Genomic DNA, 26,715 nt, shown 5'->3' on the forward strand with positions numbered 1-26,715 from the left:
CGAAATTCTGTTTAGTTTTTCCCCGTTCTGTCAGGTTCGCTCTAAAAAACAAAATCACACTTTAATAAAAGAAAAATAAAATGAAAAAGAAAAATGCTTAAACCACATCAAGAGACCACTCATGATGTTCTGCCTACTTTGTAGTTAACATTTAATTGAGAAGGTTTTTGGAAAAGCCATCATCATTAACGGCTACACAAAGGGCACGCACGCACGCACGCAGGGGCATTCCTGTGCCTTTTCAGAAAGTTGCTGGAAAATACAAATCACTGGTGCATTTTGTTCATGTCTTATGATTAAATTGAGCAAATTAATGCATTTTCTAATAAATTCAATTAAAATATGTTGTTGAATTCCATTTCAATGTCTGGATTCCGTAATTCTATAGGGCCCTACAACTGTTCAAGCAGTGACCAGCGAGAGAACCGATTGGCTGCCTGTGCCCGGCACATGTAACAGCTAGGTGACCCAGTGAAACTCTGACCTCCAGGGTAGTAAACGAAAACACTGGTGGTTGGGATGGAACAGGCGGCAGAAAATCAAAGACACTCAAATCAACTGAACTCTACCTGGCTGCCTAAGTATGGGTCCTACTAGTGTCAACTGTTGCCACACTATTGGTCATTCTTCTTCTGCCATTGGTCAAGAGTGCTTTGGCCTAAGCCATAGAACGGCTGGCACCAAACGTTCCAGAATAATGACACTCTCTAGGAAGAATCCAAATTAGAATGTTATTGTCATGGAACACGTTGTGCCAACATGGAGGACAGTTTTCTGAGAATATCTGTGACTCTGCTCTGACCTCGGTCGTGCCCTTAAGATGTAGCTGTGCCCTTGATCAAAACAATCACCAGTCACAGACTTTTTACCAACATTTGATTGGTGGTATGGTGCTATTTTCAGCCACTTCCACTCCCCCACCCTACCTTCCTGGTAGAGCCCCACCACCACCACAATCCACCTGGCGCTTAGCCACCAGTCCATCTTACAGGTGCAGAATAGAACAGAAATACCACCTTCCCATATAGACCTATAAATCCTCCCAGGACAGTCCTGGGAGAGCCCTAACCCAGCTTGACCGACCGACTGTTAGGCCTACCCTACTCTTAGCCAGAGTATGTGAGCGGACCGGAGCGGAGCTGGAGCGGAGTGTGCCCAATTTGACTGGAGCGCGGGGCGAGTTTCCCCAAAGGCTGGAGCGTCGGCCTTCTCGCCCGCTCCAATTTCGCTCCAGTAGCGCTCACTGCCCGGCCCATAGATAATAGAACGAAAATAAACGACTCACATTGTAGTAAAGTATTTATAAACAAACTATCTGATCTCTTCAAAGTTTTGTTCATTTTCGTTATATTATATACACCTCTTTCAAGGAGCTTTCCCTTTTGATAGGGTTATTTTGCCTAAAAACCTTTAGGCCTACCTATAGAAAAACAACAACAAAAAACTCTGCATCCCTGCCCAGCCTGGCCCAAAAGGCGTCCCTAGTGGCTCTGCAAGCACGGAGAGGATATTCTCTGCTGCTGGCCTGCTCTCCAGACACCATCGCATGAGCCTGAGGCCACAGACTGGCCAAACCAGTGTTTCTAAAAGTGAATTCAAAAGGCACTGTAGACAGAGCCTAAGAAGGCATTTTTCATTTCATTTGTATTTAATTCTAAGTAAGTCACAGCCTATAAGCGCAATTTATAGACTATAATGATTTAATACAACGAAATGCAGTTTAAATGCTGGGCGCTTAATGTTCCTACCTGCCTAGTGTCGCACTCGCAAATGCTTCACAATTTATTTATTTGTAGGCTATAACCTTGAAATAATTGAAAAAAAATTAAAAAGAATATTAAGAATAATAAATAGCCAAAAAAAATAATTTTCGTTCCTTCCTTCTTAGGCCACCTGTCTGTCTCCTGACCTATTTACAGTGTTTATATGCTGTGTAATACGACATGTAGCCTATTTGAGATGATGAGCGATTCTTACAGTCACCTTTTCATGTTGTTTATTAAAATACTTTTCATGAAATCATATGGTTTGGTTTCAATACTTCAAAGCCAAATGGTATGTCCAGGTACACACAAAAATAGATGGGTGTTGGTTAAATGGTGATTTTAATGGAGTGAATTTTGAGCTGGAGTTTTTTTTCCTGTGAGCGAGGAGCAGAAAAAATGTATATGTATTATTACGTTTTTTGTACTTTTTACCCCTTTTTCTCCCCAATTGGTAGTTACAGTCTTGTTCCTTTGCTGCAACTCCCGTATGGACTCGGGAGAGGCGAAGGTCGAGAGCCATGCATCCTCCGAAACAAGCCAAGGCGCACTGCTTCTTGACACATTGCTCACTTAACCCGGAAGCCAGCCGCACCAATGTCTCGGAGGAAACGCCGTACAACTGGCGACCGAAGTCAGCGTGCATGTGCCCGGCCCCCCACAAGGAGTCACTAGAGCACGATGGGACAAGGACATCCCGGCCAGCCAAACCCTCCCCTAACCTGGACGATGCTGGGCCAATTGTGCACCGCCTCATGGGTCTCCCGGTCGCGGCCGGCTTCGACACAGCCCGGGAACGAACCAGGGTCTGTAGTGACGCCTCTAGCACTGCGATGCGATCCACTCGGGAGGCCGCAAGGAGCGTATTTTCAGCGGAGCAGTTGGAAAGGACTTGGAGAGCCGGAGTGGTGTGCAAGCATACAAACTCTGCTCTCAGCAGACCGACCGTTAGGCCTACCCTACTCTCAGCATAAACACCCAGGGGACAGGCCGGCCATGATTACACCCCCACCCCCTGGGATCTAGGGCCGCTATAACAGAAAGCAAGGTTCAGGCTCAACTGACGCTATCAGATCACCCCCCTCCCCCCACATTCCCCTAATGGTTTGATATCAAAGAGGGCTTCAAACAGATTGTTTTATCCAAGCCTGCCGTGGTAGCACTGTAGTAAGTGGTAATCACATCCCTCTGTGCTGTGAGGACCCAGAGATTAAATCAGCCTTTTGTCCCAACTGAGCCACTAACATGAAATGATTAAAGCACTGGATGCTTTCAAGTTGGCAATACACTGTTCAAGGGCCATCCAGGCATGTTTGTGGTTTGCACCTGGTACTCAATGGGCAAATAGCTGGCCTTTTCAAAGACCCTGTGGATCAAACAAGCTGTTCAAAAACATTTCCCAAACATCTTAATCTTAAAGTAGCTACTATAACATTTATCAAATACTGATCAGATGATAAAAGTAAAACTTTCAATGTGCTGGTCCCGCTTTCCCAAAAAGCATCTTAAGGCTAAGTTCATCGTTAGAACCTTCATAGGAGCATCGTTAAATCTCTGAGCTGTTTCCCAAAACCATCGTTATAATTTTTCGCACTTGAAAACGCTCATAATCTAACGCCCGCCTCAGACCACTTGTACAACAGCTAAGTGCGTCGTTAGATTATTTTTTGCCCTCCCGCATCACTTTGTAAACAGAAGATCTCCGCTACACATAAAATCACATATATATGTGACCGCCGATAACTTCAGGACAATTTTTACTAAAATTACAAAGTTGCCAATGTCTTTGCAATTGATACAAACAAGTGATGTTTAAAAAGATGCTTCAAATGAAAACCAAGATGACTGCATGAAAATATAAATAGTAGGCTATAGGCCTATTTCAATCCTATTGAAATACATTTAATGTTCAATCAATTTAGTTCCATTTTGCTACTCGTAGGCTACGGTCTGTATTTTGCTCAATATATTTAATGATGTGTAGCCTAACATGTGCAGTGATGTGCCAAATCTGTGATTTAGTGTATTTTTATTGGGTAAGCATTATAATAAGCAGCCTCAATATTTGCAGCCGTAGGTGGTAGTATCTCTTTACGAGCTGATCTGTCGTCAGTATTGTGAAATAATTATAATGTTAAGGAAAGGTTTGAATGGAGAAAGCTGACCCGAGAGCAGCGTTGCCTTTCTTTCGATCCCATCAGTATCGACACATGCCACCATGACGCACTTAGCGACCGTTCTCTCTGCGTGGTGTTTTGGGAAACGCATGTTATATCTTCGGCCGATGTAGAAAAGATGCATCGTTAAAACACCCGTAAGCCTAAGTTCCATTGCTATCGGGAAACCGGGCCACGGTTAGTCTAACTCAAGCGTTGGCTCGATTGGGCCTGTGTGGGCCACACGTCTGGTAACAACTTCAGTCGGAACCTTGAGAAGACCAGGACATAGATACGGCTGGTCTGTGATAGGTCAGATTCTACAAATGAAAACAATCACAACCAAGATGGCTGACGTTCGTTATGCATTACATATAAAAACTGCCATCGAATTTCAGCTACACAGAATTCAACTTACAGATTTATGGCTGATTCATGTGCGTCTGTTTGAAGCACTTTGAAGACAATGTGACCGCCATCTAACATCAAACTCATGCTTAATTACAGACTACCTTTATTGACAGATTTTTGTTACAAAAGAACATCCATACGTTGAGGAATCTTGGGCTTTCCAAGTAAAGCAGACACCCTGGCATGCAGTGTGAGAGACAGCATTGTGTATGAGACACACACGCAGCTTTGAGTCTGCAGTGCAGATGAAAGCACTACACTAGGCATAGAGCCATGGCGTAAACTAGATAGCAGACATGTTGGGATCCATAAAGGGCTCCAAGCAGTAGAATTCAAGATGACGTTTTGCTTGTCTCCTCCACTCTCTCCGGTGTCATGACTTTCACCTCTGCCTCAATGTATCAGGGCAGACTGTCCAGATCTCAGTCCCAACCCCAACACTAACTCAACCCAGCAGAGAGCAAGACATTGGTTAGCTAAACACTAAATTGACCTCTCTGCTCCTCTGCCTCAGCATCAATCACCTACCTCCTCCAGTCCAGGGAAGTCAAAGCCACACACGCAGATCTCCCCCTCTCTATTATCACTCTCTATCACTCTTTCTATCCCTCTCACCTTCATTCCCTATCACATAGACCAGTAACACTTTACAGTGAGTTATTATATTGCTATCAAATAGAATGTCATCATTCTTTGTCAAGTAGAAAAAGAAGAGGGAAAAAAAAGAACACGGCTAGCAGCGGTTTACCCTTACAAAATATCCCAGAATCACGCTGTTATTACTTCTAAATTCTAATAAGGCTACAATGTTGTTTGGTTTGTTGTTTGAACAGTCGCTGAGATTATATTTACCAATGCAAAATAGGGTACTTTGATGCATAGCCTATAGACCGATAATCTGTTTGTTTGACATGGTGAGATCTTTTTGTGTCTGTAAAATTAATTAAGCGAGAAATGGTGGTGGAAACGTCTATGCGCAAATCTTGATCTAATAACCATCATATCAAAGTACACTTGGAGTCACGCGATGATATGCTGTGTGGTCCTCTGACTCGGGAAGCCATGCAGTTTATTAAGCTACAGATGAACTTCACAGGGTGGTGAAAGTGCACAGTGATCTTGATGCTCCTTTCCAATAAATATTGAGGGTCTTATTCTGGTGACAGGATGATTGATGCTTGACTGCCATTTGACAAATAAAAATATTCTCGCTCTTATCCATGTAGACTAGCCTACCCGCACAGCTTACGCCCACTGTATCTGCGAGCTGTTGGCTAGAGCGCACGTGCAAAGACCAGAGTAGAAGCATTTGCTATTTGATTGAAAATGCAATAGAAACACATTGAACTTTAGATGTTCGGTACATGAGCGAAAATAGTACATTGTGTGTGCACTGTCATTATGCACTTTTATCCGCAGCAAGTCCGTTTGGTGGAAACACTCTCCTCTTTGTAACTAGAACAGTAGATGCTTTGAAAACTGTATTTTTCCCACAATTGCATTTTGAGCAACGGTCATATGTGACCCGTTACAGAAAGCTGAGCGTATGACACACATCACTACTTTACAGGAGAGGAATTTGAACAAAAAAAGTTTACAAAACGCATTTTTCTTTTTAGAAATGCCTTCTTGAATGAACATGTGAACTTTCATGTGCTTTAATAACAAACTCGTCTGTAATCTGTAAATATAAATAAAATGTGAAATCACAAAGCTGTTCAAACACTGAGAAAATACAGAATCTTGCCTAGCCATGATTGGTTGAGATAATGAGGGGGTTGGGACATTCACGAGAAAGAGAGTCCATTCTGTCACTCAAGGCTTCTCTGTCAAATGGCATATTCTGCTCTCTGCTACCGCGGATATTTGAAGGATCCATTGGATTTACTAATATTTTAATCATGGACTACATGCAAAGTGCAGCTACAGCTTTCAATACCAGTGTTGTCCTGAATACAGCTGCTGGTATCGACACAGCTCTGTCTTCTGTGGCTAAAGCAGTCTGGACTGGTAGAAGCCGAGTGGGAAGGATTATTTTGAAAGTGTTTCAGTCTGCCATGAATCATTATAATACATAGATCGGTAAGAGTCTACAGTTAAAATGCCAAGATAGCTACATGGACTTACGTTATTGTCTCAAATGTATCAAAAAGTAGTTTTCATTGTTAGCTATATTGCTAGCTAGCTAGAAAGTGGCATACAGGTACCATTATAGCTTGCTTCATCCCGCAACGAGCCATTGTTTACAGATGGCCACTGTGGTGCGAATGATAATCGATTGGCAAACTAATCAAACCCCATGTTACGTTATAGGGACACATGCTAAGTTGGCTAGCTAGCTATCCACAATGAAATTATAGCTAAATAGCTATTGGATTATAGATTTCAAGGTCTTTTTTTTTTTTTTTGCATGCTCTACTAGATGGCTAGCTAGATTAATACCATTTACATCTAGCCAGCTGGTAATTATGAAGCTAAATGTTTGCTAGATCTAGCTAGTTAACGTTATCTTGTGTTTGCATTGCCATTGTTTGGCTGGAAGCAGGTGTGTACAGGGCATTTTAGTACAGCTGTAGCAGTCAGCTGTAGCAATCAATAGGCAATAGCAAGCTATAGGACATTAATTAATTTTTCTGGAATTTGTCTTTCAGCATAAACCTGCTCTCTGCCACCAGTACAAGGAGATGAGCAAGAGTGAACAAGCAACACTTCTGCTATTTTTTCTTTGTACTTTGAGCTTATTGCATGGACTTGGGGGTCAATTAATGTTATTGCTGGTATGCAAGGTTTTAATGTCCTGTCTATTTTTGTCTGCTTTCCTCCTTTACAGCTTTAATTGTCTGGACCCTGGTGTTGTTGTGGCCTTTCACTCAGATGTAACCAGGTTTCAGCTGTTGTGCAATGTTGACGTCCTTCCTCCCAGAGATGTGAAAGCGTTTCCCAGACTGGACACGGCAAACATATATTTTTGAGAAGATAAGGAGTTTTGCAATGAATAGGCCATGGACATTACATGCCTAAAGGGTAGGACAGAAATATGCTCTCAGGCTAGATTCCCTTGTTCATATCATAACATGACCAGCAGCAAAGTTACGTAAAGGATCTTATGAGATAGGCCTAGATATTGTTTTTATCTAAAAACCTTTGTGTTTGTGTGTTAAGTTTTTCCTAATTGTAGGCTACTACCTTTAGCACTTGAAATCAATAAAGTATTTTATTGTTTTTTTTAAGCACTACCTCACTGCTTTAGCACATGGCCACATTCGCATGTGTTCCAATTTGGATTATTTAAGAGATGGGTGGGTCTAAGGCTTTAGAAGGTGTGAACGAAGCTAAATAGCTAAATGGCCGTAGACAAAGAACAGCACTGTAGCTGTTCAATGTGAAAGGTTCTCTTTATTATACAACAATAGGCAATGTAATATTGTAAATGGTTTGCCTAACGGGGTAACTGTTCAGAGAATCCATTTAGGCAATTTGGTGAAAGTAGCCCTTTTCTAAATATGTTTCCCAAGGATTAATGAGAAAGTGAGAAAATCACAGCAAAATGTTTAAATGCCTTTTTCTCGTAAATGGGATTATACATTTATCAACTTTTAAAGCAGCATTACTTCCCTGTGTTTCTCCAACTACATTGTATGATGTGCCAATTTGAAGCTCTAAGTCTGTACTTTTATCCAATTTAAAAAACACAATTTTTTGGAACATAAGACTAAAAAGAGACTGTGGGTCACATATGCTTGTGCTTCTCTGAATGCATCTCTCCCTCCTCCATGTGCACAGTGGGGAGAGGGATTGAGAGTGGCTCGCTCACACAACAGCTGGCAGCAAAACAGGGACAGGCAGATACTTTTTTTAGCAGGAATCAACATAACGCATCAGCTATTACTGTAATGGTTTTAGTCAAATCTACAGGAACGTTGTGTCGCATAATCACAGAAAATTACAGACGTACGCAAAATGCTTCGGTGAGAGGAAGGCAATGTTGATGTCAGTAATTTCGTCCCAGCTCTACATGTCTGACCTATGACCGGGTGCTACAACAGGACTCCAAAAAATGTCAGGACTCCTTTTTGGGGACATTCAAATGTACAGTAAAATTCTACAATAGAACAAAGAAAAAAGTCTTGAAAAAAACTCATGCCTCAAAGGGTTTTAAAGGCAGACAGGATAGGAGACATGATGGAGCAGCAGTGGAATCCTTAACAAAGAGCTCAGAGTGAAACTAAAAGATCCAGCAGCTCCGGGCCGGGCAGGCAGACTTTGTTTTCCTGCCTGGTTAATTGCATGGTGCGGTGAGGCCGGGGCTCCCAGCTTTGTTGATGGTGACAGAACCAACTGTGAAAACCTCTGCAAGAGCAGGCATGTTCTCACCCCTGGCCGGGAACCAGAGAGAGGAGAGAGAGAGGAGACACCTCCTGGAGCCTGGGGTTAGAGTGCAGTCGTTCCCTCCCTCTCCTTTCCTCCTCTCTACAGGGGCCAACAAGAGAGCTCCCAAAAAACAGCCTCAGCCGCTCCGTCTTTCCATCCCTCCCCTCAAACTCTTTCCCTGCCTCTCACTCCCACTTGTTCTCCTTCCTCTCTCCATTCTCACACCCTTCTATTTCTCTCTTGTTCTCTCCTTCCTACTTGTCCACCCCCTCTCGCTCTTTCCCATCTCTCTCAATCTCTCCTCCCCTCTCTGTTTTTCTCCCATTACAAAATCGTCACATGCAAGTACAGCAAACCCCCTCCCATCTCCTCTCCTTTTTCTGTGGAAAGTTATCTAGCTAATGAACAGCCAGACCTACTGATCAGTGTTCTTTCTGTTCTGTGGTTGTTCTCCTGACGTGGCTAGTTCTCCTGAGGGTCAGCATGCAGCCAGCCAGCCATAGAGCCAGGCAGTACAGACCAGCCATGTCCCTCTGCTTCTCTCATTATCTCACACTATGTGTTTACATTTCAGCCTGCCTGTTTCCTGGGGAAAAACACCCCCTCTGCATTGTTATTCATTGTTTCACCTGGTCAACTGGCATTTAAGCTAATGTTAAACTGATACGGATTACTCTTGGAGACAATGAGCATCGGGCTAATGTCTTGATGGGCTGTTGGTACTGTGTTAAATGGAGTAATCAGGGAACAGATCTAGGTAAGTGTGTAAAAAAAAAGAGGTGTATGAATTGAGTGTATGTTTTAGCAGAGAGGCCTCTGCTGCCCTGAGGCTTTGTGGAGACCAGGGTGTGTTCTCACACCTTCTATAAATTACTGCCCCTATAGAGGACACCCTGCTGAGCTGACCCCTACCACACACACAAGCCCTAACCTCTGCCTAGATTCAGTTAGCCACGGTGACCCCTGGGGCAGGGAAGAATGGGTCTGCCTGGTCGTCTTGTTCCACAGAGTCAAGAGTCACAACACTCATTTGCATTGAGACTGACTGTCTCCAGCAGGAGAGATATGAGCCAGCAGAGGAAGGCACTGCACTGATAAGGTAATCACTTTTTATTTAGTTTGTCATTTTTCTTTTTCAGAGGTAATCCCTTTCTTATCAAAGTGAACAGGGATCACAGGTGTGTGTGTGTGTTTGAAACAGGTGACAAAATGGAGCCTCTTCATTGATTGACACATTGATATTGTCAAACACACACACACACACACATTTCCTTTCAGTACACCTTGGGCATGTGCTAAAGTGAGAGGTGAAAGGTCACTTATTCTGAAAAGATGGCGCTGGAGGGAATAGCAGCTGTTTTACGGGCCCCTGACCAATTGTGATGTTTTTTTTAGCTGATCTCTTTTTGTACATAATGTTTCTGCCATCATTTCCTATGACCGAAAAGAGCTTCTGGACATCAGAACAGCTATCACTAACCTCAATTTGGATGAGGATTTCTACTTCAATGAGTTGGAAGCGAATGACATACTGCTCATCCCGGACCAGGCCCAAATCAGTCTTACCTCATTTCTACCAGCATGTCACCTGTACAACTAGAGGCGAAAAAAACTCTACATCACCTTTATTCCACACACAGAGACGCAAACAAAGCTCTCCCTCGCCCTCCATTTGGCAAATCTGACCATAACTATATCCTTCTGATTCCTGCTTACAAGCATAAACTCAAACAGGAAGTAGCAGTTGCGTGCTCAATACTGAAGTGGTCCGATGAAGCATATGCTAAGCTACAGGACTGGTTCGTTAGCACAGACTGGAATATGTTCCGGGATTCATCTGATGGCATTGAGGAATTTACCACATCAGTCATTAATTGGTGCATCTACGATGTCATCCCCACAGTGACCGTATGTACATATCCCAACCAGAAGCCATGAATTACAGGCAACATCCACACTGAGCTAAAGGCTATAGCTGCTGCTTTCAAGGAGCGGGACACTAATCCGGACATTTATAAGAAATCCGGCTACGCCCTCAGACGAACCATCAAACAGGCAAAGTGTCAATACAGGACTAAGATTGAATCCTACTACACCGGCTCTGATGCTCGTAGGATGTGATAGGCCTTGCATACTATCACGGATTACAAAGGGAAACCCAGCCGCAAGTTGCCCAGTGACGCGAGCCTACCAGATGAGCTAAATGCCTTCTATACTCATTTCGAGGCTAGCTAAACTGAACCATGATGAGAGCACCAGCTGTTCCGGACGACTGCGTGATCACACTCTCCATAGCGGATTTGAGTAAGACCTTTAAACAGGTCAACATTCACAAGGCCGCAGGCACAGACGGATTACCAGGACACATACTCAGAGCATGCGCTGACCAGCTGGCAAGTGTCTTCACTGACATTTTCAACCTCACCCTGACCCAGTCTGTAATACCTTCATGTTTCAAGCAGACCACCATAATCCCTGTGCCCAAGAACGCCAACCTGTCCTAATATTTACATATTTCTTAATTCCATTCTTTTACTTTGAGATGTGTGTATTGTTGTGAATTGTTAGATACTACTGCACTGTTGGAGCTAGGAACACAACTGTAGCCATGAAATGCTTGTCATGGCTCACATCAACATCATCATCCCAGACACTTATGGGCCGCCCCCAGATGGTGAGGGTAGGCAACTACACACGGGGGCCCCTCAGTGGTGCGTGCCTAGTCCCTTCCTGTACTCCCTGTTCACCCACGTCTGCGTGGAAGTGCACGACTCCAACACCACCATTAAGTTTGCAGACAACATGACGGCGGTAGGCCTGATCACTGACGACGATGAGACAGTCTATAGGGAGGAGGTCATAGACCTGGCAGTGTGGTGCCAGGACAACAACCTCAACGTCAGCAAGACAAAGGAGGTGATCATGGACTACAGGAAATGGAGGATCGCGCACGCCCCCATTCACATCGACAGCTGTAGCGGGGCGGGTCGAGAGCTTCAAGTTCCTTTGTGTCCACATCACTAAGTACCAGTCATGGTCCAAACACATCAACACAGTTGAGAAGAGGGCACGAAAATGCCTCTTCCCCCTCAGGAGGCTGAAAATATTTGGTATGGGCCCTCAGATCCTCAAAAAGTTATACAGCTGCACCATTGAGAGCATCTTGACTGGCTGCATCACCTCTTGGTATGGCAACTTCTTGGCATCGGAACGTAAGGTGCTACAAAGGGCCCAGTACATCACTATGGCCGAGCTCCCTGCCATCCAGGATCTCTATACCAGGCGGTGTCAGAGGAAGGCCCTAAAAATTGTCAAAGACTCCAGACACCCAAGTCATAGACTGTTCTCTCTGCTACCGCATGGCAAGTGGTATCGGAGCGCCAAGTCTGGGACCAAAATGCTCCTGAACAGCATTTATCCCCAAGCCATGAGACTGAACAGTTAATCAAATGGCTACCCTGACCATTTGCATTGACCCCCTTAACCCAGCTCTAAGCACACTCACTGGACTATACCCACAAACTCACATATATACACTGACACTCCAACACACACATAGGCTACATACGCTTGCTCACACACACACACACGCATATTGATGCCACAAACAAACACACACATACATACTTTCACACACGGTGCTGCTACTGTGTTTATTATCTATCCTGACTGCCAAGTCACTTTTACCCCTACCTACATGGACATATTTCCTCAATTACATCATCTAACTCGTACTCCTGCACATTGACTCGGTACCTGTTCTGAAAGGCCCCAGAGTCTGCAACACCACTAAGCAAGGGCCACCACCAAGCAAGAGGCACCATGAAGACCAAGGAGCTCTCCAAACAGGACAGGGACAAAGTTGTGGAGAAGTACAGATCAAGGTTGGGTTATAAAAATAAAATAAAACTTTTAACATCCCACGGAGCACCATTAAATCCATTATTTAAAAAATGGAAAGAATATGGCACCACAACAAACCTGCTAAGAGAGGGCCACCCACCAAAACTCAAGGCCCAGGAAAGGAGGGCATTAATCCGAGAGGCAAAGAGACCAAAGATAACCCCGAAGGAGCTGCAAAGCTCCACTGCGGAGATTGGAGTATCTGTCTATAGGACCACTTTAAGCCGTACATGCCACAGAGCTGGGCTTTACGGAAGAGTGGCCAGAAAAAAGCCATTGCTTAAAGAAAAAAAATAAGCAAACACGTTTGATGTTTGCCAAAAGGCATTTGGGAAACTTCGCAAACATATGGAAGAGGGTGCTCTTTTCAGATGAGACTAAAATTGAGCTTTTTGGCCATCAAGGAAAACGCTATGTCTGGCGCAAACCCAATACCTCTCATCACCCCGAGAACACCATCCCCACAGTGAAGCATGGTGGTGGCAGCATCATGCTGTGGGGATGTTTTTCCATCGGCAGGTACTGGGAAACTGGTCAGAATGAAGGAATGATTGATGGTGCTAAATACAGGGAAATTCTTGAGGGAAACCTGTTTCAGTCTTCCAGAGATTTGAGACTGGGACGGAGGTTCACCTTCCAGCAGGACAATGACCCTAAGTATACTGCTAAAGCAACACTCGAGTGGTTTAAGGGGAAACATTTAAATGTCTTCTAATGGCCTAGTCAAAGCCCAGACCTCAATCCAATTGAGAATCTGTGGTATGACTTAAAGATTGCTGTACACCAGCGGAACCCATCCAACTTGAAGGAGCTGGAGCAGTTTTGCCTTGAAGAATGGGCAAAAATCCCAGTGGCTAGATGTGCTAAGCTTATAGAGACATACCCCAAGAGACTTGCAGCTGTAATTGCTGCAAAAGGTGGCTCTACAAAGTATTGACTTTGGGGGGGGGGTGAATAGTTATGCACGCTCAAGTTCTGTTTTTTTGTCTTATTTCTTGTTTGTTTCACAAAAAAAAATATTTTGCATCTTCAAAGTGGTAGGCATGTTGTGTAAATCAAACGATACAAACCCCCCCAAAAAATCCATTTTAATTCCAGGTTGTAAGGCAACAAAATAGGAAAAATGCCAATGGGGGTGAATACTTTCGCAAGCCACTGTATATATTCTTGTTATTTTATTGTGTTACCATTTCCTTTATTTCTACGCTAATTTTTTACTTTTTAACTTTGCATTGTTGGGAAAGAGATGATAAGTAAGCATTTTACGGTCAAGTCTACACTTGTTGTATTTGGCGCATGTGACAAATAAAATTGGATTTATCCCTGGGCGTCGGTGAGGATTAGAAACACAAGATAGAGCCATTGTGGTTTAACCGGCTGAGGCTCAGAGAACGAAACCAAAGACAACTTCACTGCTGTTGCACAACACACTAGAGGTGGTCTGTGATCACATTGCACAAGGAGATACTTCAATAATGAATGGATACACTTTCCAGTGAGTGTACTAGAGCCAAGTGCTCTTTTATGTTATTATATAGGCCTAGCACAAAACACTGAATCATTCTGGGAATGAGATTAATGTACTTAAAACAAAAGCATGCAGCCTGCGTGAAAATGTTGACAGTGTTCACTGCAAGCACATACAGGTAGGCTAGGGCTCACGCAAATGACTTGAGGCTACACACCGTTACGTATTGGGTTCGACTTGTGTGAACAATGCCGCGTTCAAAACAATTGGGAACTCGGAAAAATACGACATCAAATCATGACGTCGGTGATTTTCAGATCGGAAAGTCGGACCTCTAGAAAGAAGCCCGAGTTCCCGAGTTGGAATTCCGAGTTGGATGACGGAGTTCCCAGTTGTTTTGAACGCACTGAAATCGTAAGTGGGAGATTTCCGAGTTCCCAGTTGTTTTGAACGCGGCATAAGGGGTGCCATTATTGGGTTCTAGCGGTCAGCGCCAAACAAAGACACAAAAACAGTGTACTCAGTCAAACTGGCAGCACAGCGCTCAAAGGGGCCACTCGTTCAGCACAGTTATCCAAAGCTATTGTTGTTGGGATTTACACTCAAATTACAGACTTTCCACAACCCATTTAAACCCATCATTTGAGATGAACCAATGTTATCTGAAGTGAGGCTTGCACTGACTGAACCTGGTGTTTTGTTTTTTTGAAAGGACTGGGGACATTTACATTTGTGTGTTTTCTGTAGAATAAAAAACCTTACTTGAGAAAGTACTTCTGTCCAGTTGACGTGTAGGCCATCTCCCATCCAGGGGGCAGGGGCAACTCTTCGGCAACATCGAAAGACTGGTGCCGGATGTGCGAGTGATGTACTGGGCTTGGAGTTGGATTGGCTCCCAATCCAAGCTGTAAGGACGCGGGCGAGGAATGTGACCGTACATGTTGTACGGTGAGCCTGGGCGGGTGGCTGCCCGAATCAGTACTCGACTGTCGGGAGTGAGATCCAGAATCTGGCTCCTTGAAAAAAGACTCGGGTAACATTTTTTTCCTCCATGAACTGGGTTTCGGGTTCATAACCGAATTAAAAAGCGCCTCGAGATCCGTATCAGAGTCCTGCGCGACATGGATAACTTGTTGTCCTGGCATTGGCTGCAGTGGGTTGCTCATTTTGGCTTAGTGGAAAAATTACAACGCAATACAGCAAATATAAAAACGAAAAAGTTACGAGGCGAAGAGAGAAATCAAACGTTGAGCTCTCTGGAAACTTTCATGAACCCTCCTCTGTGTGGACAAAAATAGTTATCACCTTGCTGCCGTCAAACTCGCCTTAAAACAATTCTGGAAGAGTTAGATTAAAAACACAAATCTGTCCCTACATTAGAGAAGTAATAAGAAATGTACTTTCTCTTTGCCTCGGCCAGTTCGATAGATCTTGTTGCTGCTGTCCGAACTTCACTCCCGTCCCAAAGTTTGTAAACTCAACTTTTTTACGACGCCTGTGTCAGCAGTCGCTCATGAATTATTCATATGCCCCGGCGCTTGAGGGGTTTAGTACAGTTTCGTGATTACAAAACAATCTCTCAAATGACTGAAACTATTGATGGCGGGTGTAACAATTATGCAAATGTTGAAATAGTTACAACTCAATGCCACAAAGTTGCGGAATAGAGTTGTTGAGAGTTTGTTTTTGTAATAAATCACGGCTGCTTCATTCCGTTACATTTGGAGATCATTTGGGGATGGTCCTGCGTTCTGCTCTATAGGCCTAGAGACTATGAACTATAACAATGTTCAGAATAGTTCAAATTAGTGTAAAACTGTCCACAGAGCCTATCTGTCCATTGGACAAGTTAAATCCTTTTGAATGTAACTCATTTTGTCACACAACACCCGGGAAAATTACCCATCTGTTGAATAATAACTTGAAACTTGTGAGGTTGGTGCTCCTTCTTAGATGTTTTGATTGAAATACATTTTTCTTTGCAATTTGGCCCAAGTAAACAAACTATGCAGTGTTCTGTTCGAAGTAGGTTTCTCATTAATTTGCCCATATATTCCATCATGAAAGATAGGCTGCGCCCATGCCTGTCAGATGTAGGCTACCCTACTTTTTCCTCCATAGTGCATTATCAATCCCACATAATCAACACAGAGGCCAATTGTGTATAGTGTGTCCAGTGACCTACATCAGATAAAATGACAAAAACACTGTGCTTGCTATCATTTCTTTACTATGTCAACATATGGTAGACTACTCATGGTGGATTTTATCCAATGTTTTTTTCTATTCTAAAATAGCAGCTAATGAGTGATTCCTCACGAAACCCAGACAAAAAAAAAAGACCCTGATTTTGGGGAATTTCACTCAATTTAAACCATAGAATAGTCTTTTGGCGGAAGGATTGTTGACATATATTTGACATTTGTATCTAAAAACATATATGAGAAATAATGTATCAAAGTCGGCATATTTATTACATTTTGTCCTTACCCAGGCCTCCTTTAAGACTCCATAGTGCTTCAACTATAGGTGCTACAAAGCAAACATTGGTGTCATATGAAGCTTTACCGCTTGCTCTGTACTGTGAGTAGTATTTTGATTAAAAAACAAAACAGTTTTACATTCATTTATGAATATAGAAAATAAACATTTAGGGGAAAAAAATAGGCACATTTTTAAATATATTGTTTAACATAATATACTCTATGAGCATATCAAAGTTCCAGAGTGGGATCTCTGCTACTTTTAAAGTTATGATCCAATTTGTAAGAATTACCAACAGTGAATGTGAAAATGGATTCAAAATCGTCGCCCTCTGCTGGTGATTTGCAGGATGTTATGTTCAACTATATACAGTGCATTCGAAAAGTATTCAGACCCCTTGACTTTTTCCACATTTTGTTACTTTATAGCCTTATTCTAAAATTGATTCAATTGTTTCTTCCCCTCATCAATCTAGACCCCATAATAATGACAAAGCAAAAACAGGTTTTCAAATTGTTTAGCAAATGTATTAAAAACAAAAACTGAAATATGACATTTACATATGTATTCAGAGCCTTTACTCAGTACTTTGTTGAAGTACCTTTGGCAGCGAGTACAACCTTGAGACTTCTTGGGTATGACGCTACAAGCTTCGTACACCTGTATTAGGGGAGTTTCTCCCATTCTTCTCTTCAGATCCTCTCAAGCTCTGTCAGGTTGGATGGGGAGCGTCGCTGCACAGCTATTTTCAGGTCTCTCCAGAGATGTTCGATCGGGTTCAAGTTTGGGCTTTGGCTGGGCCACTCAAGTAGGTTCAGAGACTTGCTCAGAAGCCACTCCTGCATTGTCTTGGCTGTGTGTTTAGGGTATTTGTCTTTTTGGAAGGCGAACCTTGGCCCCAGTCTGAGGTCCTGAGCACTCTGGAGCAGGTTTTCATCAAGGATCTCTCTGTAATTTGCTCCATTGCTCTTTCCCTCGATCCTGACTGGTCTCCCAGTCCCTGCCACTGAAAAACATCCCCACAGCATGATGCTGCCACCACCATGCTTCACCGTAGGGATGAGGCCAGGTTTCCTCCAGACGTGACGCTTGGCATTCAGGCCAAAGAGTTCAATCTTAGTTTCATCAGACCAGAGAATCTTGTTTCTCATGGTCAGAGTCCTTTAGGTGCCTTTTGGCAAACTCCAAGCGGGCTGTCATGTGCCTTTTACTGTGGAGTGGCTTCCATCTGGCCACTCTACCATAAAGGCCTGATTGGTGGCGTGCTGCAGAGATGGTTGTCCTATTGGAAGGTTCTCACATCTCCACAGAGGAACACTGGAGCTCTGTCAGGTTATTGGTCACCTCCCTGACCAAGGCCCTTCTCCCCCAATTTTGTCTCATAGCAAAGGATCTGAATATTTATGTAAATACAATTTCTAAAAACCTGTTTTCGCTTTGTCATTATGGGATATTGTGTGCAGATTGATGACATTTTTTTATTTATTTAATCAATTTTAGAATAAGGCTGTAACGTAACATAATGTGGAAAAAGTCAAGGGGTCTGAATACTTTCCAGAATGCACACATATACACTACCAGTCAAAAGTTTGGACACACCTACTCATTCAAGGGTTTTTCTTTAATTTTTACTATTTTCTACATTATAGAATAATAGTGAAGACATCAAAACTATGAAATAACACATATGGAATCATGTAGTAACCAAAAAAAGTGTTAAACAAATCAAAATATATTTTATATTTGAGATTCTTCAAAGTAGCCACCCTTTGCCTTGATGACAGCTTTGCACACTCTTGGCATTCTCTCAACCAGCTTCACCTGGAATACTTTTCCAACAGTTTTGAATGTAGAAAATAGTGAAAATAAAGAAAAACCCTTGAATGAGTAGTTGTTCTAAAACCTTTGACCTGTAGTGTATATATATACACACTACCGGTCCTACAGACTACTCCCTACAGATGAAACATTATGGAGTCTTAAAGGAGGCCTGGGCAAGACCAAAATGTCATAAATATGCCAACTTTGAATCATTATTTCTCAATTCAGCTTTTAGATACAAATGTGAAATCTATGTCAACAATCCTTCCTCCAAAGCACTATTCTATGGATTACATTTAATGGAAATCCCCAAAATTATATACTTTTTTTTGTCTGAGTTTCGTGAGTAATCACTAATGTTATGCACAGGGTAAATATGCCTTTGGCTCACTCAGTTGATGAAAATATCAGCATTAGGCTATCGGAATGCAGCAGGTTAAATCTCTATTTAGTGGGCTGAATTATGGTCCATGTTCATGAATGGATAAGAGTTTTTTAGAATTATGCTACCCAGGCAGTGGCTCTCTTCAGGGCTGTAACCACAGTGTGAAACTGTAACACAGCCCATAATAAAAGCAACCAGAAGTCCCTTGTACTCCACAGAGGGTGCAGCTATCCTTTGTAATGTCAAATGCTAAGAGATGGCACGTGCCACCCATTAAACCAATTCCTTTGATGGACAATTACTCTGTCCTCAACAATGTACCAACCAAGCGGCGAATCCACTCCTCAGTCTGACTGGCCTGGCCTGTGTTCCTGTGGTGGGTCTGGTATGGTCCATGTCCAGCCTCAGACCACCAATCCCATAATGTAACAGAGGCAGTAGCATCTTCTCCAAGACCAAAAATTCAATTATTTACTCTGGATTGGAAGCTTTTTGGTCAAGAGGTAGACTATGTATGGGTGCAGAATGTTGATGTAACACAAAATAAATCACATGTATATTTCTATAGCCACAGCACGCATACAGCCTGACCAGTACAGTACAGCCACAACCTACCAGTCATCCTGATGTAACATTTGGGTAACACTGCATGCCCAAGCCCGAACCCAAAGCTGTCTGGCATGCCAGGGAAAGCCCCAATCAGATGGTGAACAGGGATCGTATTCAACCACATAACATTGACTACATCCACAGTGGAGACAGCATTTGAATTGAAGTTCAATATAGAATAACAATTATTACGCAAGAGTCCGTTTCTCATTAAAGGATTAGGATGAATCCACTCGTTCACATTACTCATTCTCATTTTTAGCTGTGCCTGCGATTCTGATTCACACACACTGTCACCGAGGTAGGCTCTCTGGCGATGTGCATCTGTCTCTGAGAACAGTTGACTTTGGCAGAAGTTCAGCTGATATCTGAACCCCCCCCCCAACCCGTACCCTGAGAAACCCACCTGTCACTAGAGCTACCCTGACCTCTACACCAACCCCCTCACCTGTCAATAGTCTGGGGTAGAGGCAGGCCTATGGAATACAGTCAGTAAAGGTTTACTTACGCTGATATTTGAATAGAGCAATGTTATGATCTTTCATCATGTTCTATAACAATGTTCATACGTTGATTACAAGCTTGTAATTGTATCATTTTAGCGTTATTGTTACATTATTTTAAATACTGGTATGTAATATGTTATTTTTAAAGGCTTTATGAATGACTACATTAGACTGACCTAGAAACGTTCTTATACACATCCGTTTTCTTTTAATGCGCTGATCCAATAACTTTTCGTATTCAACCACAAATAGCCATTAAAGTGCAGATGGTTTCAGGAAGTGCAGTAAGTTGATGTACAGGAAGCACCTGTGTAATATCTTCTGCTGTTCTGTCACAATGACTTCACACCAGCAAGACTCCCACCTGGGTGACCTCTAACCTTATTAAAGGACTTTAAAGTTTTGAAGTTTTACTATAGACAATGGTCGAATTCCTCCCCCACTACATTACAGACGTATGCCAGATCTTACAAAGCCTGGATAGGTATTCAACACATCAGCTAACTGTTATGATATGGGTGGGGGGTTAAGTTAGTGTTAGGACATAAACAAGCACACTACCATGCACTTCCACACCTCATCACCAGGTGGCAGCACCAACCATTAAGGGCCATGAGGCCTTTCGCTTGGTTTTGAGTCTTTCATTTGGGCATGCCTGTTTGTAGTTTTCTGTTTTGTATGCTTATTTTCGTCACCATCTGAACAAAGGGACTTCAGAAAATCACGGATTATAAAGGGGAAACCAGCCACGTCAAGGACACTGATGCCTCACTCTCAGACAAATTTACACCTTCTTCGCCCACTTCGAGGAAAACAACACAGAACCGCCATCGGGGCCCCCGCTGCTCACGAGGACTGCGGGCTCCCAATCTCTGTAGTTGATGTTAGTAAAACTTTCAAGCGTGCTAACCCTCACAAGGGTGCCAGCCCGGACGTCATCCCAAATCGCGTCTGCAGTGCATTTGCAGACCAGCTGGAGTGTTTACAGACATATTCAACCTCTCCCTATTCCAGTCTGTTGTCCCCACTTGCTTCAAGATGTCCAAGCTAAGGTAACTGAACTAAATGATTGCCCCGTAGCACACCTCTGTCATCATGAAGTGCTTTGAGAGTCAAGGACCATATCACCTCCATCTTGCCCGACACCCTAGACCCACTCAATTTGTATACCGCTCCAACAGATCCACAGAAGATGCAATCAACGTTGCACAGCACACTGCCCTATCCCACCTGGACAAAAATAATACCTATGTTAGAATGCTGTTCATCGATTACAGCTCTGCTTTCAACACCATCGTTGCTGAGGTCTAAAGCCTTGTTCACACTGCAGGCCTTAATGCTCAAATCTGTTTTGTTTTTCAAATCTGTTTTGGAATACTGACTGTCAAAACAGCAAGTTACAAGTGACCAAATCGGATTTGTGTGTGTTCAGACAGCAGTCATTTGCAGACATAACTACGCTAGTTGTCGTAGTAACGACAGGTGTGTGCACAGTGTTCTAGGCTGATTGGTGATGGTACTCGTGCTCCTATCACTCAGAAGACCTGTAGCAAGCTAAGGTGACAAAAATGCCTGCCATAGACGTTTCCCAGTTGCTTTGAATGTTTAAAATTATAGTGTAAGAACTTTTAAAGCCTCAAAGGATAAGATGATCCAACTTTCAAAACGAGTCCTAACAAGCTAGCTATGTGTAGTTGTTTAGCTTTGTAGCACATTCACTAATTTGTTTGTAAACAATTAACAAGCTAGTTAGCTACCATGGGGCCATACCTGTGAACATAAGCAACCATTTAAATCTAAATGGGTTCTCCAGCACAAAATGCATATCAGCCAATGAAAAGCGTCAATTTACTTGCATGTGACAGAATGCCAAATTGTAGCCGGTCCTATCACATCAAATCAAATCAAATGTTATTTGTCACGTGCCGAATACAACAGGTGTAGTAGACCTTACCGTGAAATGCTTACTTACAAGCCCTTAACCAACAATGCAGTTCAAGAAATAGAGTTAAGAAAATATTTCCTAAATAAACTGAAAGAAAAAAGAAAAAATTTAACGTAACACAATAAAATAACAATACCGAGGCTATATACAGGGGGTACCGGTACCGAGTCAATGTGCGGGGGTACAGGTTAGTCAAGGTAATTTGTACATGTAGGTAGGGGTAAAGTGACTATGCATTGATAATAAAGCAGCAGTGTAAAAACAAAGGGGGGGTGTCAATGTAAATACTCTGGGTGGCCACATGGCACACATTAGCCCTATACTAACCTCAACAGGTGGTACTGATTATATCCTGGCACAACTTCTTTATCAGCCTATGAAAGATCTTAGACTTTATATCCACCAACCAATGGCATTTCTTAAAATGAGTCACTAGAGGGATATTGTAAACGTACAAATTCAAGGTTTACTTCTTCTGTTGGTTTGTAACAAAATGTAGTGTGCCAATATTGCACTGATGCATCCTTGACTAGGCTACTAGCTACTACTTACATTAGACAACATTTTCACGTTTTCACATATGACAAAATCCCATGTTCCCATGTTATTGATCAGTTTCACACACATCCATGTGCTTTTATTGGAAAAAGATAAGAGGTCCTTACATGTAAGTTTATCGTCAGACCACAGAATCTTTTGCCTTATGCTCAGTCTTTCATGTGCCTTTTGGCAAACTCCAGGTGTGCGGTCATGTGTCTATTTCTCAGGAATCGCTTCAGTCTGGCCATTCTCCCATAAAGCCCATATTGGTGAAGTGCTGTAGAGACTGTTGTCCATCTGGCAGGTTCTCCCATCTCAGCCAAGGAACTCTATAGTTCTGTCAGAGTGGTCAATGGGTTCTTGGTGTCACACCCTGACCTCTAGAACTCTAGTTAGTTTGGTCAGGGTGTGCATGTTTAGTTCTAGGTCGTTATACGTCTATGTTTGGCCGGGTATGATTCCCAATCAGAGGCAGCTGTCGCTCGTTGTCTCTGATTGGGGATCATACTTAGGCAGCCAGTTTTCCTGCCTGGGATGAGGGATCTTGTTCATGCTCTTGTTTGGCTTGTATGTGTTTTAGCCATAGTGAGTGTCACGTTACGTTGCCTTTTGTTGTTTTGTCAAGTGTTTATCCAGTTTAATAAACATGTTCGCATACCACGCTGCACCTTGGACTGACCCCTCTCTCAACGATCGTGACACTTGGTCACCTCCCTGACCAAGGCCTTCTTGCCCGTTTGCTCAGTTTGGTCGGACAGCCAGCTCTAGGCAGTCTGGGTAGTTCCATATTTTTTCAATTTCCCAATGATGAAGACCACTGTGCTCTTGGAAACTTTCAACACTCTAGAAAATGTTTTCTTTACCCTTCCCCAGATACAGTGGGGAAAAAAAGTATTTAGTCAGCCACCAATTGTGCAAGTTCTCCCACTTAAAAAGATGAGAGAGGCCTGTAATTTTCATCATAGGTACACGTCAACTATGACAGACAAATTGAGATTTTTTTTTCCAGAAAATCACATTGTAGGATTTGTAATGAATTTATTTGCAAATTATGGTGGAAAATAAGTATTTGGTCACCTACAAACAAGCAAGATTTCTGGCTCTCACAGACCTGTAACTTCTTTAAGAGGCTCCTCTGTCCTCCACTCGTTACCTGTATTAATGGCACCTGTTTGAACTTGTTATCAGTATAAAAGACACCTGTCCACAACCTCAAACAGTCACACTCCAAACTCCACTATGGCCAAGACCAAAGAGCTGTCAAAGGACACCAGAAACAAAATTGTAGACCTGCACCAGGCTGGGAAGACTGAATCTGCAATAGGTAAGCAGCTTGGTTTGAAGAAATCAACTGTGGGAGCAATTATTAGGAAATGGAAGACATACAAGACAACTGATAATCTCCCTCGATCTGGGGCTCCACGCAAGATCTCACCCCGTGGGGTCAAAATGATCACAAGAACGGTGAGCAAAAATCCCAGAACCACACGGGGGGACCTAGTGAATGACCTGCAGAGAGCTGGGACCAAAGTAACAAAGCCTACCATCAGTAACACACTACGCCGTCAGGGACTCAAATCCTGCAGTGCCAGACGTGTCCCCCTGCTTAAGCCAGTAGATGTCCAGGCCCGTCTGAAGTTTGCTAGAGTGCATTTGGATGATCCAGAAGAGGATTGGGAGAATGTCATATGGTCAGACTTTTTGGTAAAAACTCAACTCGTCGTGTTTGGAGGACAAAGAATGCTGAGTTGCATCCAAAGAACACCATACCTACTGTGACGCATGGGGGTGGAAACATCATGCTTTGGGGCTGTTTTTCTGCAAAGGGACCAGGACGACTGATCCGTGTAAAGGAAAGAATGAATGGGGCCATGTATCGTGAGATTTTGAGTGAAAACCTCCTTCCATCAGCAAGGGCATTGAAGATGAAACGTGGCTGGGTCTTTCAGCATGACAACGATCCCAAACACACCGCCCGGGCAACGAAGGAGTGGCTTCGTAAGAAGCATTTCAAGGTCCTGGAGTGGCCTAGCCAGTCTCCAGATCTCAACCCCATAGAAAATCTTTGGAGGGAGTTGAAAGTCCGTGTTGCCCAGCGACAGCCCCAAAACATCACTGCTCTAGAGGAACTCTGCATGGAGGAATGGGCCAAAATACCAGCAACAGTGTGTGAAAACCTTGTGAAGACTTACAGAAAAAGTTTGACCTGTGTCATTGCCAACAAAGGGTATATAACAAAGTATTGAGAAACTTTTGTTATTGACCAAATACTTACTTTCCACCATAATTTGCAAATAAATTCATTAAAAATCCTACAATGTGATTTTCTGGATTTTTTCCCCCTCATTTTGTCTGTCATAGTTGACGTGTACCTATGATGGAAATTACAGGCCTCTCTCATCTTTTTAAGTGGGAGAACTTGCACAATTGGTGGCTGACTAAATACTTTTTTGCCCCACTGTATGTTACTTTATCCCTAGTAACCTACAGTAAGGGAAATAGGTATTTGATCCCCTGCTGATTTTGTACGTTTGCCCACGGACAAAGAAATGATCAGTCTATACTTTTAATGGTAGGTTTATTTGAACAGTGAGAGACAGAATAACAACAACAAAAATCCAGAAAAACGCATGTCAAAAATGTTTTAAATTGATTTGCATTTTAATGAGGGAAATAAGTATTTGACCCCCTCTCAATCAGAAAGATTTCTGGCTCCCAGGTGTCTTTTATACAGGTACCGAGCTGAGATTAGGAGCACACTCTTAAAGGGAGTGCTCCTAATCTCAGCTTGTTATCTGTATAAAAGACACCTGTCCACAGAAGCAATCAATCAATCAGATTCCAAACTCTCCACCATGGCCAAGACCAAAGAGCTGTCCAAGGATGTCAGGGACAAGATTGTAGACCTACACAAGGCTGGAATGGGCTACAAGACCATCGCCAAGCAGCTTGGTGAGAAGGTGACAACAGTTGGTGCGATTATTCGCAAATGGAAGAAACACAAAAGAACTGTCAATCTCCCTCGGCCTGGGGCTCCATGAAAGATCTCACCTCGTGGAGTTGCAATGATCATGAGAACGGTGAGGAATCAGCCCAGAACTACACGGGAGGATCTTGTCAATGATCTCAAGGCAGCTGGGACCATAGTCACCAAGAAAACAATTGGTAACACACTACGCCGTGAAGGACTGAAATCCTGCAGTGCCCGCAAGGTCCCCATGCTCAAGAAAGCACATATACATGCCAGTCTGAAGTTTGCCAATGAACATCTGAATGATTCAGAGGAGAACTGGGTGAAAGTGTTGTGGTCAGATAAGACCAAAATCGAGCTCTTTGGCATCAACTCAACTCGCCGTGTTTGGAGGAGGAGGAATGCTGCCTATGACCCCAAGAACACCATCCCCACCGTCAAACATGGAGGTGGAAACATTATGCTTTGGGGGTGTTTTTCTGCTAAGGGGACAGGACAACTTCACCGCATCAAAGGGACGATGGACGGGGCCATGTACCGTCAAATCTTGCGTGGATGGGTATTCCAGCATGACAATGACCCAAAACACACAGCCAAGGCAACAAAAGAGTGGCTCTAGAAGAAGCACATTAAGGTCCTGGAGTGGCCTAGCCAGTCTCCAGACCTTAATCCCATAGACAATCTGTGGAGGGAGCTGAAGGTTCGAGTTGCCAAACGTCAGCCTCAAAACCTTAATGAATTGGAGAAGATCTGCAAAGAGGAGTGGGACAAAATCCCTCCTGAGATGTGTGCAAACCTGGTCGCCAACTACAAGAAACATCTGAACTCTGTGATTGCCAACAAGGGTTTTGCCACCAAGTACTAAGTCATGTTTTGCAGAGGGGTCAAATACTTATTTCCCTCATTAAAATGCAAATCAATTTATAACATTTTTGACATGCGTTTTTCTGGATTTTTTTGTTGTTATTCTGTCTCTCACTGTTCAAATAAACCTACCATAAAAATTATAGACTGATCATTTCTTTGTCAGTGGGCAAACGTACAAAATCAGCAGGGGTTCAAATACTTTTTTCCCTCACTGTATTATACTTCCTTTACACTAGTGTTCTCTAGTAACAGCATATTCAGGAATAGCACTTCCTCCTTTCATATCTCCACATACATAATAACTTCATACCATCAAACTCCACTGATGAAACATCTTATCCTCGTTATCTCTAATGAGTCATGTTACCCTCTGATACATGTTATCCTCGTTACTAAAGAGACGTGTTATGTTATCCTCTAATTAGACATGTTATCTTCGTTACTAATGAGACATGTTATCCACGATTGAGATCCTGAGACATGTTATATTCTACCTGTAGATCCAACGGGCGGTG

At 43.0% G+C, this 26,715-nt stretch overlaps 1 protein-coding gene across 4 annotated transcripts in view; it reads right to left on the reverse strand.

Moving 5' to 3' along the window:
* LOC311148950 (WW domain-containing transcription regulator protein 1-like) overlaps positions 1-15,574 on the reverse strand; it is a 90,125-nt gene extending 74,551 nt beyond the window's left edge. For 2 of the 4 annotated variants that reach the window (XM_084185992.1, XM_084185990.1), the window contains exon 1: positions 14,835-15,574. In XM_084185992.1, coding sequence (XP_084042118.1) covers positions 14,835-15,238 — 404 coding nt within the window. In that variant the 5' untranslated portion in view covers positions 15,239-15,574. The remainder of the gene's footprint in view (positions 1-14,834) is intronic. The other 2 variants (XM_084185991.1, XM_084185989.1) reach the window with 2 other exon arrangements.
* Between the last annotated feature and the right edge of the window lie 11,141 nt (positions 15,575-26,715).

Source organism: Coregonus lavaretus (assembly GCF_964263955.1).
Source record: "Coregonus lavaretus genome assembly, chromosome: 21".
In the NCBI taxonomy this organism is placed as follows: domain Eukaryota; kingdom Metazoa; phylum Chordata; class Actinopteri; order Salmoniformes; family Salmonidae; genus Coregonus; species Coregonus lavaretus.